Consider the following 19,713-nt stretch of genomic DNA (forward strand, 5'->3'; position numbering starts at 1 on the left):
ATTGTAGTAATATGTAATTATTTTATTATAGCTAAAATCACCGACAATGCAAACATCATTATTAATTATTTGTAACAAGTAGATTAATAGCTTTGTCCAATGAATTTCTCGATAGGATCGTACTTCCACTCCGTTTCCTTCAAATATTCCAGTTCTTTCCGCAAGTTTTTTATGCGACTTTGGTGGACATCCTTGAGTGTGTACGAGACTTGGTCTCTGAGCATTTCGGTTAAGGAGACCATCACTTGATTTTTGGATTTCAGCAATGAATCATCAGTGGTCTCGCTCATTTCAGGAGACATCAGAATTGCTTTTGGTAAATTTGGCGTCGACATCAAACCTGTTAAAGCTGCAACAATCGAAGCGAAGAAATAATAAATTTTGTACGGCCTTTCCTTCAGATCGAAACAAGTTTGCCAACATTAAATAAAAACTATAAACTGAGCCGGCAACATAAACTATGAAAGTTTATGTTGCGACATTCAAAAAAGATTAATGTTTCAATGGAATGACTATGAACATATGTATTTTTGTTGTTTAAGTAATTTTGTTAAACGATTGGATAAAAATATGAATATATAGATGATAAGTTTATTAAATATGTAATGGTAAATGAAAAATAAGTGTTATGAAGAGTGGTAGATGAAGATTTATAATATTTTCTTTAAACTTTCCTTTAGATATGTCACTTTGACGTTTAGTAGTGTTGGATAACCTTGAAATTGACGTTTACTGCGGTCGAAAGTGTGCGGGATTTAAATTCTCGATTTCAGTCGGGTTTGAGTCGTCGTGGAGCGCGATTCGTATACTTTCGAAACAATGATGACAGAGATTCAATTGAAAAAGGACGAACTGAGTCCGGGCAGGATTCTGCTGGAGGAGACGTTCCATGTCCTGACCAAGAAAAACTCTGTATTTCGCGTGCGATTGACCAGGAACGGATTGAGCTTAATCAAAGAGACTGACAATCAAATCAAGGAGACCCTGATCTCCACCAGAGACATCATAGGCTGCAGGTGTCTGAGGAGCAAGAAGGAGACCAGCACCTGCTCATGCCAATCTCTGCCAAGGGCCACAATGAATGCAGTGGAGGAGAACTCTGGTGAGCAGGATGACAGTGATGTTAGTGCATACCTGTACATCTATGCATACATAATGCAGTCCAACAAGGGGGTGCCCATGAAGAGGGAACGCACCATAATCACCCTGAGGTTCAGATCATTCGATAAGTATGAGGACAACAACAAGGAGGCTCAGAGATGGAGGATGGTCATCAAGGAGCTGATCAAGGGTGACCAGGTGGACAACATTCCCAGTGGATTGAATCACAATGAGCAGAAGAAGTTGCTGGTGCTCTGCAATCCGAAGAGTGGTCCAGGCAGGGGCAGGGCTATCTTCCAGCAAAAAATTGTGCCTATACTTCAGGAGGCTGAGATTGCTTATGACCTGCACATGACAAAGTATGCAAACTATGCTAGAGAGTTTGTGAGGACATGCAATATATCCCAGTGGAGTGGAATTGTTGTGGTGAGTTTTATAATTAGAAAGTTCTGCAATACTGCATTACAACACTATCTGTTTTTTTTTTAAATTTTATTTTATTCACGCCAAAAGAACATTAAGAGAATCCAATCACTTGAAATAAATTAAATATTATCTGACAAAGCACAATCACTGATATCAGTATAGATCAGATGTTATCAGCGTTGAAATACATTTTAATAATTTTACTTTCATGCAAATTATTTGCGAATTTGCACTTAATACCGATGACATAATGAATTTCTGTGAAATGAATATCCTCTACACGCACATTAAACTAAACATTGTATTCAAATTCAAATCTCTAGATATAAATGTTATAAATTAAAATTGAATTTTTAGATAAACTTGGCAAATGTCATTGAGATTTTGTAATGTTTCAAGTACATTATTATTTTAGTCTCGCATTATGCTATTTATTATTACCGCAGAAAGTTACATTGAAACAACGGTTTTCTATGTATATTTTTAATTGCACAAATAATTGTTCTTGTTCATACTAAATCCTGCTCGTATTTAATTTTTATTGCAACTCCATAAAATTGAAATTAAAACTACTTATTGAAACAATATTAGCGTGGAAAACGTATCGTATTTCAATTTGATTGTCAATAGATTATCTTACAACAAATATTTAGTTAGGACTTTGAGAGTTCCGTACATTGCTTACTAAAATCAATATACATGAATACCTCGCATAGTGCGGGTAATCGGATCGCCTTGTTTGAAATCGAGGAACTAAATATATACGAAAATAAACAGTATAGAGACTTGAAGAAAACGAAAAATATTTTTGTGCACAAATTTGTAATTTAGTTTGTTTTGAAAATTTCAAACCTGCAGTTAATACGGACTGATCGAAGTCGCACTATACCAGAAATTACTGTACTTTAAATCTATGTTTGTATTGATTTTTTTTTTCATTTTCTTTTAAAAAGTTATTAATACTAATCTAATTGTTAAACTCTTTCCTTTGAATTAGAATAGATGATGGAGACAGAATGATGTAATTTAAATAGTATTAATTGAGTAATTAATATTTTTACTTGACATTCGATCATGCTATTAAATGCATGACGTTTTTGTCCTCCGAGTAGTTATATTGCATTCATTCAGTTGTAAGTAATAAACGGGAAATACGTACTTAAATATTAGATACACGAAATTAAAAATGATCACAATCGTTAATTATCATTTTACCAAAATTTAAACCAATTTAAAATATGTTTTGATACATATTATTTAATACTACAATTACATTTATTATATCATTATCTTAATATCTAACTATTTATAAATAGTTTTAGTTCTATGAATAACTGTGACTTCATTTAATACTTATGAAATGAAAAATAGAAAGATTTAAGAAATAATAGTTTTTATAAGAATGTTAAAAACTAAAAGGTGATTCAATAACACAGTCTAAAGTCGAAAATTTATCAGCATGCAAAGTACAAATAATAAGAAATTACCGCTTGTAATTACAATTTAACAACGTTGCAATTAGTTGAAGAAATTAAAGGATCATAATAATATTCGTTTAAAGCAAATTATGGAATTACATTTATTTCAATATAATTCTTTTAAGAAGAGTATAATATTTTTTATCGTGTCGAGATCAAATTGCGATTGGATATTTAATATTCCATAAAATGGGTTTATTGGCTTTCAGCTAATTTAGTTTATTATTCACGATTGAAATATAGTTTCCTGTCTCGCTAAAACCATGGAAACTTGTCCAGTCATAAATAGTTTGCATCAATTAAAGCTGAGAATCTTAGTACTAAATCCATTAATCTAAATTGTACATGTATTCACCAAATTTATAAATCGAAGATTTATAGTACAGTAAGACCTCGTTTAGCGCTTTAGATACGTTCCAGAACGCTAAACGAAATAGCGTTATAGGAGGATATTTTACTACATAGCAAATAGGGAAACGGGAATACGCGACCAAAAATAAACAAATTTTACTTACATTTAAAGTTGTATTTTTAGTAATTTGCATTATAATATATGTTTTATATAACACAAACATTTGCACAGAAATATTAAGTTTATTCGTGTGATATATTTGATTTGTTTGGTTCATTAAGCAAATGTTGATCGCACCCAAAACTCCTCTTCTTGCTTTTGCACTCCTGTCAAAATTTGGATCATTCGCTACAGTTTGATCAACGATTTAGGTTATCGTTTCTAAACTTTTTCTAAGAAAATCTGTAGCAAGAGTTCTTTTGGTGCACCATCTTCAGAATCACTATATTGGCTTTCTTCAATTCCTTGTTCTGCCAGTTCTTGAAAGTCGTCGTTGATAAGGTTCTCGCCAAAAATCTGCAGTAACTCCTTAATATCCTGCTCATCTGCATCTCAAACAAGCATAGATTCTGGAGAAGCACAGAGCTACGTGTTCGGGAACAATCGTATTATGTATGAATCAATGAAATACCACGGTAATTTTAATGCGAGCAAATTTTGAGCTTTTTTTTAATGTAACAAATCAGCGTTAATCGAAGCAGCGCTAAACGAGGTCTTACTGTATTTATAAATGAAGTTATACTAATTATTTCGAAGAACTTAACATGTAATATACAAGAATAGGTTTTAACATTTATAGATTTTGCAATATGCACATAGAAATCGATGTTATTGCAAATGCGGTTTGGGATTTTCTGAAGAAAACAATGAATGTAACAACAATAGATGCGTCGTGCGAACTTTTCCATTTGAATTAAAGCTGCTCGCGGTTGTATTTTCCTGCATTAAATGTAATGTATTTTAAATTAAATAATGGAGAGAGGATAGATGAAACTTGTTTGCGTAATGATAAATGCAGGAATCAATTTAATGAGGGATGTGTGCGCGTCGAATGGTAATTTAGAAGATGGAAATACACCGAGCATTTTCCCTGTTGTTTACTATCAAGGATCGCAAATTGCAGTAGATACATCACGCTATATATATGTATATGTATACGTTGCGGTTTTTCCTGGTATGGTTTTTATGAATGAATGACAATGACATTTAATTGCTATTTACTGCCTCTAATTGGTTTATATTAAATGTAATGTAGTTGTGCGATGAATGCCAATTGTCGACCACCAGCTCTCTCTATACGATACATTTTTAATATGATCAAATTTGCGTGGAATTGGATATATTGAGTTGGCGAAATACGAGCACGTTAATACTGCTGATCGCTCATTTAGTTTAGGCTTTGTCGATTGTTAATTAATTAATTAAAGTCTTGATGATCCTGTTACATGATCAAATTAATTGTTGACGAACTATACGATACAAATTACTGACATAATCAATTTTAAAGAGCAGTTAGTATTATAAGAAGAAGTTCTTGAAGTTTGACAGCTTAAATAGTTAAGCAATATTATTTGACAGTTAAAACGTCAGTGTTGTTTATAATTGCAGATGGTATTATAATCAAATTATTTCTATTTACAACATATTAACATCAAATACATAAGTCGTAATAAATAATATTAAGTGAGATTGGCCTTTGAAGTAGCAACTAATTAATAACAATATTCATACCGCGACCATACAGGATGAACAAAGGACTTCCTGCTAAAGTTAATTAAAATGAGATAAAAACGTGATGCTTTACATGTTCACAAAATGCGCTAATGCTATCGTTCGATTGCAATGAATCGCAGATACCAATCTGAATAATGCTTATATCGTGTGTAGTTTTGGACTTTGCTTGTTGACTGTCTGATTCGAGTTTACCTAATAATACAATGGAAAAAGGCGACCGATGTTTGTGTATTTTTCTCCCCTTCGTAATCCAATATTTATTAGTAATCCATATCTAAAGCACCGCAGATTCAGACCGTCCCGTTTTATGACACACGTATATATGACTGGAATATAGAACGCTCTTTTAAATTTAAAGTTCTCATTTGAGATTTCAGCATTTCGTTTGACATGTGTCAATTGTGAAATTATTTAAATTTTAAGATTAGTGTTAACCCTTTGTAACACAGATTAATTTTTTAAAAAACTCTCGATTTTTAGGATAAATTTAACCTAATACTTTACGAATTGTCTATTTTTGGAACCACTGGGAATTAAAAAGCTTTGAAATAATTATTTTGTATGTGGTCCCATGGTGGAAGCACTGGCACTGGCAAAGGGTTAAGTGTTTGTTACAATAAGTCTACAAATGAAAAAAAATCGAGAATTCTGCACTTATTTCAATAACAAAAATTCAAACAGACATTTAATGTGTCTATCCATTTTCCAGTGCTTCGATGCGTGTGTAACGAGCCGGGAAAGTTTTTGGAACATCTCCAACAAAAGTTTTGTTTGTCTTTGTTTCTCGCTCTGATCGATCCGCATCCACTATTATTTGCAACCTACGTAAAAGCAATGTTGATTATAGTCAATGTCGATGCATTAGTGTGCATATGTATTCTCTATTGTTATGATAAAATAAATACGAAATTATTTATAGAAATTATGGATCGATCGTTTAATGATGATTGATTGCATCACTTGCGTAGATGCAGTTTCTCACCTGTATTTATGTAAAAAACACAGGTATATTCCATTCAACAATGTTACATAATATCAGACAACATTTCTCTTATATTTTTTTAGCAATTATTTCTAATTATATTATAAGAAGGAATGATTTTACATAGTATTCTTCTTATAAAAAAGCTAATTAACTAATCCTGAGAAAAACGTTAATTTGTTGTTTATTAATTATGGTTTTTTTTTTCAATTTATTTTTAAGGTACATAAACCAAACAAAAAATGTTCCTTTTGATCATAGCCAGTTTATTTTTAACTTATTTTTTTTAAACCGTGTAAAACGAGAGATATCTTTTTTTTGTTACAGACATCTTAAAGTACTAATATATTTGTTTGTAGTTGTATTGTGACCCAATTTCTAAGAGTTTTACATCAGCTACTTGCTTTGACACAAGGTGACAGATGTCATTACAAATGAAACGCCACCTAATTTTGAGTCACGACTCATAGGTTGAGAAAAGTTGTTTTAGTCACCAAAAATTGGTGAAAGGTAGTTACAATGTATGTATTACTTTTCTGCGATGAAGCTTGTAAACAATAATTATACTCGAAGTAGAATATAAACAAAAACTGTAGCGGAATCGTGTAAGGAATGTACTGTTTTTTTTTTACTACCGACATCTTAAAGTATTAAGATATTTGTTTGTAGTTGTACTGTGTCCCAATTATTAAGAGTTTTACATCAGCTCCTTGCTTTGACACAAGGTGACAGATGTCATTACAAATGAAACGTCACCTAATTTTGAGTCACGACTCATAGGTTTACAAAAGCTGTTTTAGTCACCAAGAAATGGTGAAAGGTAGTTACAATGTTTGTATTACTTTTCTGCGACGAAGCTTTGTAAATAATAATAATACTCGAAGTAGAATATAAACAAAAAACTATAGCGAAATCATGTAAAGAAAGTACCATGTAAAACGAGGGATATCGTTTTTTCCTACAGACATCTTAAAGTATTAAGATATTTGTTTGTAGTTGTACTGTGACCCAATTATTAAGAGTTTTACATCAGATCCTTGCTTAGACACAAGGTGACAGATGTCATTACAAATGAAACGTCATCTAATTTTGTGTCGCGATACATAGGTTGACAAATGCTGTTTTAGTCACCAAAAAAATGGTAAAAGTTGTTACAATGTTTGTATTACTTTTCTGCGACGAAGCTTTGTTGACAATAATAATACTCGAAGTAGAATATAAACAAAAAACTATAGCGAAATCGTGTAAAGAAAGTACCGTGTAAAACGAGGGATATCGTTTTTTACTACAGACATCTTAAACTATCAAAGGTATTTGTTTGTAGTTGTACTGCGACCCAATTACTAACAGTTTTACACCAGATCCTTGCTTTGAAGATGTGAATTTTGAATCTTGACTTATAGGTTGTGAAACGCTGTTTTAATCGCAAGTAGGTAGTTAAAATGTAAATGTAATGTAATTAGTTTTCTGCGACGAAGCTTGTAAACAATAGTAATACTCGAAATAGAATATAAACAAAAACTGTGGGTGTGGTAATGAATCAATTAATGTATTGTGTCGTATATTAAATGAAAAGTAGAGTGCTTCCTGCAAATTATTGTTACTTTCAATTTTATATAAAACAACCCAATTTCATTTTGCAGTTTGCAAACAACTTATAAACTAGCCGAGTTTGCACTTTAACCTTAACACATATATTAGAGAGGAAGGAGACACATGACATTTATTATTGTTATAGTGTGCTCGTCTTATTTCTAAATATTAAATGCCGGAAAAGGTTAATTATTTATTAGTTTACATATTTAGGGTACGGATAGAAGCAATTACTTACCTAAATTGCCTGAATTAAATTTAGTTAACTACAGTAAATATTAACATCTAAATCATGCTCACTTGATTCATTTCTTTTTTCACATGTTTATTATTATTAAATTAAATGGCGATCGTTTGAAAGCTTTAGAAAAGTTAAACGATGTATGTAAAGTAAAAGAATTTGCTTGGGTGACAAATAGAATAGTGCTCTTATAGAATGTGGAGTAGTAATTTCTCTTGACACAATTACAGAATGCACACGGCTGTAGCATCTCTTGGATCATTGCCAAATTCAAAGAAATTCTCAAGAAATATAGATATTACTACTACTGTTATAGATTTAAGTAAAATAGAGGTTTATTTTAATTAATCAAAATCTTAAACGTCACACTGACATTATAATTGATTTAAAATTAATTATGTACTTTTTTTATACATTTTCAATTAGAACAATTTTGTTAGGAAAATATACGTTTATCGATCAAACGCTAGTTTAGGAATAGAACATGTAAAAAAAACCTAAATCTATTTATATTATTAAATAATTAATGCAGAGTCGGTGGACTTTTATGGCTTCATAATCATAATTTATATACGAAAAATCGATTACCGGTGAGAACTCATCCGAGGATCAAACGAGCTTCATCAATGATTGCGGTGTTCAAAATTTGCTGTTAGATTTCTTTTTATTTGGTAGATAGAAAAACTGAAGTTATTCTCTGCATATTATGCATTTTCACAATGGAAATGTCGAGTGGATGGGTTAAGGAAGGAAGCGTTAGCCCTTTCGAGGCATTGTCAATTCAGAACTGTTTCGTTCGTGTCAGCTCGCAGTTATTTCATAACAAGCGACGCCCGTGCTCTTCTGCACGATAATTACATTATAAATATTGTAGCTTTATTGTAGCAGGATGCAGCTTTAACCACATTACAATTGTGAGCTAAGATGGAATTTAAAAAATAATAATATTAGAATTGCAGTTGTATCTTTTGTGGCTCTGTTTTCTTACAGAATGAAAGTCTTTGTATGTTATTTTTTAAATATTATGTAAATAATGTTTAGTATCTAGTCTACTTATGAGCTTACTAGACAATTTTCAAACTAACTAAAATTTCATTTTTAAATTAATTACAGCCTGCGTTGTAATTAAGTTATTAATTTTATTGTGGCTTATTTTAATTAACAATTATTTCATTTTATTATTTCTTTTCTTCCTATTTTATTTACAAATTATTTTTCTCTAGTATTTCTACATAAAAAATTACAAATATGTAATAGATCAAATGTAAAATTGATTTATTTTATCATTTTGCAGTACATTTTAAGTTTTACTTCAACTTCCATTACCTTGTCGTTGTTATCTGTACTTTGCATATCATTTATAATTCACCTTGGAATATACTATAATACCAAGTTTAAAGAAACAACACATGCGTCATATATCATATAACCCGTAATTACCACGAATGGGTCGGAGTGACCCACCTGATATTTGTTTTCATTCGTATTTTGCTGTAATTTACTTTTAGCTATACCTTTATTTTCTAGTGCAATTTTAGTATATTTCGGGTCAAAGTGACCCGTATATAGCAAATGCTTTCTTGAATTATCATCAATACTTGGATTTCAAAGTGGAATAACTTTGGTTTCCCATGTACCAAAACGTGTAAAACCAATAATTTGATATCCAGTATGCACTACAATGAATATATAAAACCGATATACATTTCTATAATAAGACAAAAGCATGTATGGATGCATTTGATGAAGACTGTGGCAATGGCTTTATTACATTGTATATTAAATATCGCTGATATCAACAGTAGACTTATACAAGAATCCTCACCATTGTAAAAGAAGCATTTTTTGAACAAAATAAAAATAACCAAAAGATTCTCCAAAATCTTATAATTTTTATTTCAAATATCTCGCAGGTTAAAATACCTGTTGAAACACAACCTAATGAACGGATTCTTACATACAAAAGAAACAGATGATTTTTTATAAAAAATAGTTTTAATATTTAATACTCTGGTAATTTTAGTTAGTACTTGAGTTTTATTTACTTGTCCGTAGTAGTTACGAGTCAATATGCATTATGCAACGTTTTCAATTTCTTTAAATCATCTGTATACTATAAGAAAAAAAACAGCGTTTCTAAACCTTTTTGCGACCTACAGCGATCCAATTGCTATATCAACAGTTCCTCGTTTTAAAACGGGATGACAGCTGTCATTTCGCGACCCATTCATAATTTAACATAGACTGAGAAATGCTGGTATAAAATATCTGTTTAATGATGTATCATCAGGAATAGTATAAGATAACAATATTATTATTTAATTTGTTTAAAAGCTTATAAAACTTTAAACACAATTTGTACAAATTCAATTAACTGATTAATGCAAATTGTAATTGAAAAGAAATGTTCGATTAAAAGAATGTGATTCATTCTTTAGTTCGCACTTGATAAAAACTCTACTATGTAACTAGTCATGAGAAGATACAGGTGTTATTAGTAAGCACGTATTGTTACTTTTTTTTAAAGGAATAATTGCATTTTGTAAAAACCTTGGTATGTGTCATTAATGTAAGATATGTTTGCATGTGGTGAACATTTCAAGGTAATTGAATTTTTCCATATTTTTGTTCCTTGTGCATTTTATTGTAAAGATATTTTTTTTAAAGAGAATGAATTATAAATCGAGCCGCGTTTCACAGCAGAATGAAATTTTGAAATGCTCTTATTGCTCAACATATTATTCCATTTCTGCTTTCACGCACAACAACAAGAAAGAACGTAATAGCACTTGCGTGGATAATTAAAAAAAGGAATACTGTTAGTGACTAAGACTGATAAAAGCGTTTTCTTCTTTCAAAATCGATATTTTCCTTCAACGATGTGTTGATGTTTTGTGTAGATGTTGCATGTCTATGGATATTTTTTTTTTAGTGTTTAGCGAATCTCACGATATCCAATTTAATATCAAGACAAAGGTCAACACGACACGAGGATTAAATTCGATCTCTATATATATATATAAATAATATAAATGACTTTGATAAACTTGAAAATGTATACATTTTTCGAATATTGCCCTTGTTTCAAGTACTCGTACACCTTCGATACGATTTACGTCAGAGTTCGTAATTATTCCAAGAGCATAAAAAAAACAAGTTTTCGCATTTGCAAAGAAATACATTATTCTTTTTCTTTCTTGGAATTACCAATTACACTCTATGCACTCAACAAATTAAGAGTGAAAGAGAAATAAAGATATATTCTTTAAATCAAGGTATATAAGCGCTTTATTCGATCAATGCTATACGGCTTATTACAAATTGACATTGTTGTATGATATTCATTATATACAAGATAATACTGTATTTGTTTGCTTTGTTTTTTATAAATTTAATTAAATTTCATGTTATTATCAAATCAATAAATTACAGTTATTAATATTAATTAAAATTATAAGTAATCACAGATTAATAAAATACATGTATTTGCTCTAATTATATTTAATTATATGAAACTTTACTAAATAATAAGTAGGCATTAGTAGAAAACAAAGTTAAATTTCAAATTGGAAATATATATAAATAAGCCGACAATCAATAGATTTATTATATAAAAATAGACAATTTTCAATTAGAGATAAGATACTGTGCGTTGTTGTATCCTCGACTTATATTATTATATGAATATTTGTTATTAAATTAACTTCTCATCAAATTATAAATTAGTAACATTACATTACAAAAATACTTCTTTTTTATTAGAAAAATTATTTTTATGTATTTCCCAAACAAACTAGCAGAAAATCTGCTACTAAATCAAACAGAAACATAAGACTTTAAAAGTGTAAAGTTGTAGACCTAAATTTATGCTTAATTTAAATTTAATAATGTCTTAACTAATACTTTTGAGTTTCTTATGTACAAGACAATTTTACCCCCAACAAATTGTCTTTTTAGTGCCAATATACCTGTTTGAAGTCGGACTAATCGAGGACTTTAAAACAACATAAAATAAACTGCACAAATAGAGACTTGACTATATAATGGGGATGCATAAATTTTCAAAATCGCACTATATTGAATTCGGTCTGATGAAAGCCGCACTGTGCGAGGTATTGTAGTATTTGAAATGTTATAATTATTTTAACATCCAATTGAAAATATAAATGTATCGGTTCGATGTATTTCTGTAATTTATCCATTAATTAACATACATTTACTTTGCTAATGTGTATTTTATAGGTAATCTTTGTTATTATACCTATTACATCTGATTACCAAATCGTTTATGTTATTTACAACTAAATAATTTTCAATAAATGAAGATAATCTGAATGATGGTTATTATCAAATCAAAACAGTTATAAAAAAGTTAACTTAAAATTATATAGTGATACAAGTAATCTTTCGTAAATATATAAAAATAATCGAATACCATTACTATAACTAAATGTTTGTGTTTTTATCAGAAGTAAATATTTATTTATTAATATGAAGGACGATAAAATAAAAATATTTATGTAAAAAATATACACTTATCATTTGTTTACTGAAGCTACTATATGAATATAACTTAACAAATTTTGGACTATAAATTTTCTTCAATTTCTCATTATAAGAATACCAAAATACACTTCCTTTTGGTTATGCAGAGTAATGGCAATTACAGTCATGCGTGTGAATGCATTCTACGCTCTATATTCTTAATGGAATTATGATTACGTTTCGAATGCTTTCGCTTAATAAATTTATTGCATTCGCGAAAAACGTCGATATCGTTTAAATATTGACGGCAAGAATGAGCAAATCCCCGCGCAGCTTACGCCCCATCAAAATGCCCTGGTTATGAAGTTTTTTTTTGTTCATCTCGAGGTTGGAAATCTGCCTGAAAGTTGCAACGAAAGCAGTTTCCTGGCTGCTTTTCCCATCGGGATGAAGCACGGACGTATCTCTTCTCTTGCAGTATTTTAATGGAATCATTTATTCTGTACGTTTGCTGGTAAACTCGTACGGCACACATAACTATGCAATTCAATTATTTCATAAAAACATATTAATTCGCGATCAAATAAGTTAATTTAGTTATTCTCATTATGAGGTAGACGTTATGGTCATAAGTAATTTTGTAATATTGTTCCACGCACATTGTTTTACTCTCGTGTCAACGTTACTACAGTTATGATGGTAATTGGTTTGCTAAACATGTACTAGATGTTGGTCGGAAAGCGTACAAACTATGAATCATTGTGAATTAACGCAAACGAATAATTTTCTTGCAAATGTATCAATTTTAATATAAACGATGACACAACAAGATAGAATAAATATCAATACAATTTGGTTTAGTATTTCGTATGCAAAAAATAAATTTGAATTATTTTATTAAATGTGTAATTCATATGTTAGATTCAGACACCATCGTCGTATTTGAATTTCATAACAACAGCGTCCTTGACAACTCTCGTTTGATCTTCAGCAACCATTAATTATCCTTGGTAATAGGGATAACGTTCAGAAAAAAAATACAAAGAATCCTTAGATATTAATAAATTCAACTTTAAACCATATTTCACAGTCATTTACAACAAAATAATTCAAATTGATTTTGAGCATTTTTTATTAACTAAATATGTTATAAATTAATGAAAATGGGATCTAGATCAACTCTAATTAATATTTAACATACACAATTAGCAAGAGTAAAAACTATGAAATTAATGCATGAGTGTCATGAATCAAACCAAAATAGATGTCCTTCACATTCATATAGAGGCAATGTAAATCTTAGTATAAATTTGCATGTTTATATAATAAGAAGTGTAATTGATGTATCTTTGATGTTATTTAAAGTAGCCAGAAAATACATTGTTAGAAATGCAATAATATGGTTAAAATGGAGACTTGCATGATAACTTAAATTTCTGTTTGTTTGTTTGTTTTAGGTTGGAGGAGATGGAATAATATTTGAAGCAATAAATGGAATGTTCGAGCGACCGGACTGGAGCGAAGTCATAAAGAATGTACCGATCGGGGTCATACCTGGAGGATCTGGGAATGGATTGGCACGTAGCATAGCACACGTAGCCGGAGAACCATACCTATGCAACACGACCCTGCCGTCGGCCCTGTCGCTCGTGAGGAACAATTTCGAACCCATGGACATAGTCAGGGTGGAAACGAAGTCGCAAATAGTGTTTTCGTTCCTGTCAGTGGGCTGGGGTTTCCTTTCCGACATTGACATCGAGAGCGAAAGGCTGCGGATGCTAGGAGGTCAGAGGTTCACGATCTGGAGTCTGGCACGATTGATCGGCCTACGAAATTACAGAGGAAAGGTGTGGTATATTCCTGCAAACGATACGCCAGTCCACAAGGCGAAGGAGAACAAGAAGGGCGACAATATCGAAATTCCAGCGGAAATCAATCTAGAAACGCAATCCGCCCGACAGAGATTGGATTCCTGGTACAGCGCGGCATCGAAACGCAGCGCATATTATTCGATCACAGCCAACAGCTCGTATCAATCTACCGCAGATAGCGGACCACAAGAGGAAAGCGGAAGTCGCATGTACGGACCAGCCTCGAAACTTCCGTGCCTCACGGCGGAAGTCCCGAGCACCTGGAAATGCATCGATGGAAGGTTCATCATGGTACACGCTTCCTATCCGAGCCATCTGAGCGAAGACGTTCTCTTCGTTCCAAACGCTAAATTGGACGACGGCATCATCTGGTTGAACGTGATCAAAGCGGACACGTCTCGAGCACAGCTTCTGCAGTTCCTGCTGGGCCTCAGCAACGGCACCCACATAAATCCCGAGACGCAGGATAGCGGCAGCATCCTCATGCTGCCTGTGCGCGCCTTCCGCATCGAGCCGGACATGAGCGAAAGCGGTTACATAACGGTGGATGGCGAGCACGTCGAGTACGGTCCCATCCAGGGAGAGCTCTTCCCCGGATTGGTGAGAGTCATGGTTCCATGATGTAAGGGCCATTTGGGCGCCCAAGGTAATAACAAATTGAATTCCAAAACAGTGATGCTCACCTCGCTCGAGCCAGTTTTAGTGAGATTCGACACAATCTGAATGCATACGTAATTAGCGCGATTTCTTCGAGAAAGAGACAGATCTAAAAACACAGCAATACATCGTTTTGTTTTCGATAAAACCAAAACCGAGAAAACCGTTTGTTTTTTTAAAAACACACATGTGATAACGAAACATTAATGATGCGAGTCATTCCAAGAGATGATTTTCTACGCGTTTTTCAATCTCCAACGTAAGAGATTGCATTTTTTTTTCATAAGGGTTGGCCAAGTTTTGTTGTTCATATTATAAAACATTGATTACTTTATTTTCATTTTTGACAAGTTATAAAATATTTAATTTTTCAACATTTTTCGATCTGCATAATAATTATTGATTTAAAAATGTACGAGGAACGTGTATATACTTCAATGAAAAATTTCCCTTTATCGATATTTTCTGCAATATTCAATTTTTATAAAATTTTGAATTCTACAAATAAAGATTCTCATTTCCTTCTCACTCACTTATTCTCATATCTTTTTTATTTGTTTTGTATAGATTTTCGTATTTATATTATCTTCATATAATATTTGAAAATATACGATCATAAATATTTGTTATTTTTTTCTGTTTACGCAATCATCGCTTGTTTCATAAACAACAATTGCATAAAAATATCATCGGTATCAGAAAATGCACGTTTCGTATAACGCAATCATCTCAAATTGCTGTTGCAAAACAAATTATAAATCATGTTGTATATATATATATATCTTCGAGCAGATCATAACTTCCCAGATGAAATAATATATGTAGAAAAAAGAAATAAAGAATCATGTTTTCACAAAATCAATGACGTTACAATCAAAGGTTTCCATTAAATCAATTAGTTAACTTGCATTATAAAGATATAGAGAATTTAGTTTACAATAAACACGCAATATAAGCCATCCCTTATAAAGATACCAACAATTACTATCATATCATCAACTGCTCAGCAGTAAAAATAAATGTTATTTTTTTCATAAAATATCCTATTTTCGTATACTTCTTTTTGTCTAATTTTAATTGAAAATGCATTATTGAATAATCAAAATACAATGACCTCATATTACAAAGAATCTGTTCCTTAGGAATAAAATGTAATTAATAGTTACTAAGTATGAAAGAGATTAATCGACGCTCTCTCTAAAGTGAGTTAGGAAGAGTTCGAAAGTAATAATATTCGGGGTTGATGACAATCGAAGCTAGTTTTAACGCAATAAGAGATTTATCAAAATAAAAGAAAACATAGTGTTCATCGCCCTGCCTATTATATTTGTAATCGCATGTTGTTGCACTCTTTTTGTTTTGTTATATTACAGGTATTTCTGTTGTTAGTTGTAAGTAATTTGTGAAGGGTTAAAAAGAGGTTGTGGAAGGTTATTACATAGTTGGACCTGAATTGTTAAGAAATATATATATATTGTGTATCGACGTACAGAGAGAAAGTTGGTTGTTGAATTCTTGCCAATTATTCTTAAGGCTATATTTTAGTAAACATTGGTAATTTTTAAATCACTAGAGTAAATTTACAAAGAAGAGGAAAGAAAAAACACAAGAGGTGAAGAGAGTTACACAGCTTTATTGGTAAAAAAGGAAAGTACTTAATTAGCAGTATGTATTGTATATTATTATGAATACAAAAGAATTTCTATCAAGTGTATATATAAATAATTTAAATTAAAAGAAGAAAAAAAAATTGGGTTGTTTCAATGAATCAAATTGTATTTTATGTAAGTAAGGCTGTGATGTTATTATTACGACATAAATAAGAAATATATAAATATAATTATATACAGACGTAGATCTTCCTAAATAAAACAAGAAAACAAAAAAGATATGTCAAATTAAGCGAATCGCATTCAATATTATTATTATTCGATTAAAATGATAATAAACATGTAGGAAATAAACAAATACAATTTGTAAATTTTAAAAGAAGGCGAACTTTTCTTCCTGGCTGTTTGTTATTAATATATTACGATGTTTTTTTCTTTATTATGTGATTGTATCAATCTGTTATATTATATTAATCTATGATAATTAAGCAATAAAAACTGTTGCTCACTACTATTTTATTGAGAACTCCTTCAGCTCAGAAAGCAGCTTCGACATCTGATCGTCGATCTCCGGCTCCGGGTTCGATCTCAGTGAGAGCTTCATGAACTCCAAGTCATCCACATTGTCCCTATGGTGTCCCCAATTCGTTCTAGTCTTATTCCTCCACAGTGATAACATCACTTCAATAATCTGAAGAATAAAAAAAGGATTTAGCACAGAACTAAACAATCAAATCTTTTAGTTTACAAATTGAATATGAAAATGAGTAGTAATCAAGCAATGATTGAGATGCTTACTTCTTGCACTTGCATGTGAATCTTTTTGGTTTCCACCGCACCACTCTGCCAGCCTTTCATTAATATATGCAACTTGCTCTCAGCTATCTGCAATGGATTTCGTCCATTGATATCCAACATTCTGATGTCAGCTCCACCATCAATGAGCAAGGTGACCACCTCCAAGTTGCTATTGCAAGCTGCTAAATGTAAGGGAGTATTAAGTATCATGTCCTGAACATTGGGATCAGCCCCATGACAGAGCAGAATCCTAACTATATCCTTATAACCACGGCTGGCAGCCAGGTGCAGTGCACATCTCCCAATGTTGTCTCTGGTGTTTGCAGAAGTTCCATCCTCGAGCAATCTCTGCAGAAGATCCGAGTTGTTAACTTTGACGGAAAGCAGCAATTGCTCTTCCTCTCTGGACGTCTTGAAGTTCTTCAGTGCCTGCAGAAAGTCTTTCCTCACTATTTTGTCTTTGGCCTTCATCCTACGCTTCATTCGCAATTCACTATCACTGTAAGAGCTCATCTCTCGTTCGATTCTCTTATAAGGTACACAAATTTATTCGAACATGAGTTACTCACGCCTTGTTTATTTAAGTTTTTTTTTGTTATGATCAGATGACACTTCTTGTCAAAAGCATACCCCTTCCTTCTGACCTGTCATCAGCTGTCATCCAGTAGAAATTTACACGAATTTACTTTATTTACATATTCATTAGATCAATGTTTAATTGATTAATGTTATTTTAACTATAGATTATTAGAAAATGTTTTATATATTTCTATATACTAGTTATTGTAATATATGCAACCAAATATACATGAATTGATTACAACAGAAATAATTACTTATAAATTAAATAATTAACTAAAATATATGTAAAATTAAAGTATTTTAATATAATTGTATTAATATTAACAAGTGGTTGTAATGTTGATTGCATATAATATACATGTAATTTTTCTAACTTAAAATATTAAATAAATTATAAATCAAAATATTATTACTGAATGATTAAGTATTGAAAGAATAAGTTTATTTTAGGAACTTAACGGTAGTAACGATCTTTACTGAATGTTAAATAATGAATACTAAGTAAGAAAATGGTAATTAAAACATAGGACACGTCCATCTTCTTTGGCGTTTCCGTATGAAAGATGAATTAATAAATTTTTATTTTGAGTCTACTTACAATAGTTATTTGTCATAAAACAAACTCAAATCATTGTACAAATATAATATGATATCTTTTTACTATGAACTAAATTTATTTGTTTAGTTTTCACAATGCATCAACTTAAACAAATATTAATAAAGTAAATATAACAAATAATTTGAATATTAAATTTTAAATTTTAACTATTTTAAGTCCCTTTTTTTGTATTGGAGGTCTTGTTTGTCAGCATACAGGACCTGTATCATTGTACTATGCGATGCTGATTGTCTTTGTTTGTTTGGCACTTCCCTTGGATCCTGTTATGTATGCTGCTACAATCTCCCAGCATTTCGCTGACAAAATTTTCCGGCTCTTGCAGAACTCCAAATTCTGCCTCTGTTTCCTTCTAAGCCATCTGCAGCACCTAAAAAGCGTGTGCACAGAGCTATCGTCCTCCTCACAGTACCGGACCTTTCGTCTTCCTTCTTTGCGATAAAGTGCAGGTACTTGCGAAATCATCAATGACCAGACAGCGCCTGGCTCAGAAACAATTTTAAGTCTATTTTGACATATTCATAAACATTTTTCGTTTCAATGTATATACACTTTCACTGCAGCAATCATTTTTATAAGTTCTAAAGACTTTGAAGACGTTTTCTTTTCGTTATGTATTAAACTTTTTATACGACTCAAGTCCAGCCGTATATATCCATTCTATTGCTTTACATAACGTTAATGTGTATAAATAGTTTCAAGTGCTCAAGACTAGAAAGCCCTCGCAAGTATTTTCAGTCTCGTTTCCCGGTTTGCTATTTTATAGTCATGATTTAATGGTACATCATATACACAGGTGCAGCAGCGACTCCCCGTGTTCATCATTTCCGCAAATAGAGTTCCTCGTCTCGTTTCTTGTATCAAAATAGTCTCCATTGTATTACAAAAACCCATTTCAACATTATTCACTACAATCGCTGCATTGCTCTAAATAATCTGTATAGTAAATCAAGTTAAATACTTTTTGATGTCCAATCTCACATCTAAATGTAGGTCGTTCATTTATTTATTTAACAAAGATTTATTTAACAATTAATTAATTGTAAACATTTGACAAAGATGAACAAATATATGAAAAATTATTTAAAGATGTTATAATCCAAAGCGTATTACAAGAACCGACGTCAGGACCAAGTTGTACTTATATTGACGAAGTCAGCTCTACATGCTTCAGAATCAATCCAAAA

General features: G+C 31.4%; 2 protein-coding genes across 2 annotated transcripts; one reads left to right on the forward strand and one right to left on the reverse strand.

The window, feature by feature from the left end:
* Positions 1–7: 7 nt before the first annotated feature.
* Positions 8–17,976, reverse strand: LOC108562199 (ankyrin repeat domain-containing protein 54). The gene is made up of 3 exons (XM_017920460.1): positions 17,329–17,976; positions 17,040–17,221; positions 8–349 (listed from the first exon to the last, which is right to left on the reverse strand). Exons 1-2 carry the CDS (start codon positions 17,839–17,841, stop codon positions 17,042–17,044), a joined length of 693 nt encoding a protein of 230 aa, XP_017775949.1. The 5' UTR covers positions 17,842–17,976; the 3' UTR covers positions 8–349; positions 17,040–17,041.
* Positions 711–16,507, forward strand: LOC108562198 (sphingosine kinase 2-like). The gene is made up of 2 exons (XM_017920459.1): positions 711–1,527; positions 13,850–16,507. Exons 1-2 carry the CDS (start codon positions 820–822, stop codon positions 14,882–14,884), a joined length of 1,743 nt encoding a protein of 580 aa, XP_017775948.1. The 5' UTR covers positions 711–819; the 3' UTR covers positions 14,885–16,507.
* Positions 17,977–19,713: the final 1,737 nt, after the last annotated feature.

Source organism: Nicrophorus vespilloides, unplaced genomic scaffold (assembly GCF_001412225.1).
Source record: "Nicrophorus vespilloides isolate i.1.1-1 unplaced genomic scaffold, Nicve_v1.0, whole genome shotgun sequence".
Classification (NCBI taxonomy): domain Eukaryota; kingdom Metazoa; phylum Arthropoda; class Insecta; order Coleoptera; family Silphidae; genus Nicrophorus; species Nicrophorus vespilloides.

Bases quoted from the DNA above. Each gene is read 5' to 3' on its own strand.
- LOC108562198 (XM_017920459.1), top strand. From the start codon at position 820: ATGATGACAGAGATTCAATTGAAAAAGGACGAACTGAGTCCGGGCAGG. The intron at 1,528-13,849 runs GTGAGTTTTATA...TGTTTGTTTTAG, and splicing joins AGTGGAGTGGAATTGTTGTG to GTTGGAGGAGATGGAATAAT.
- LOC108562199 (XM_017920460.1), bottom strand. From the start codon at position 17,841: ATGAGCTCTTACAGTGATAGTGAATTGCGAATGAAGCGTAGGATGAAG. The intron at 17,222-17,328 runs GTAAGCATCTCA...TTTATTCTTCAG, and splicing joins TTCACATGCAAGTGCAAGAA to ATTATTGAAGTGATGTTATC.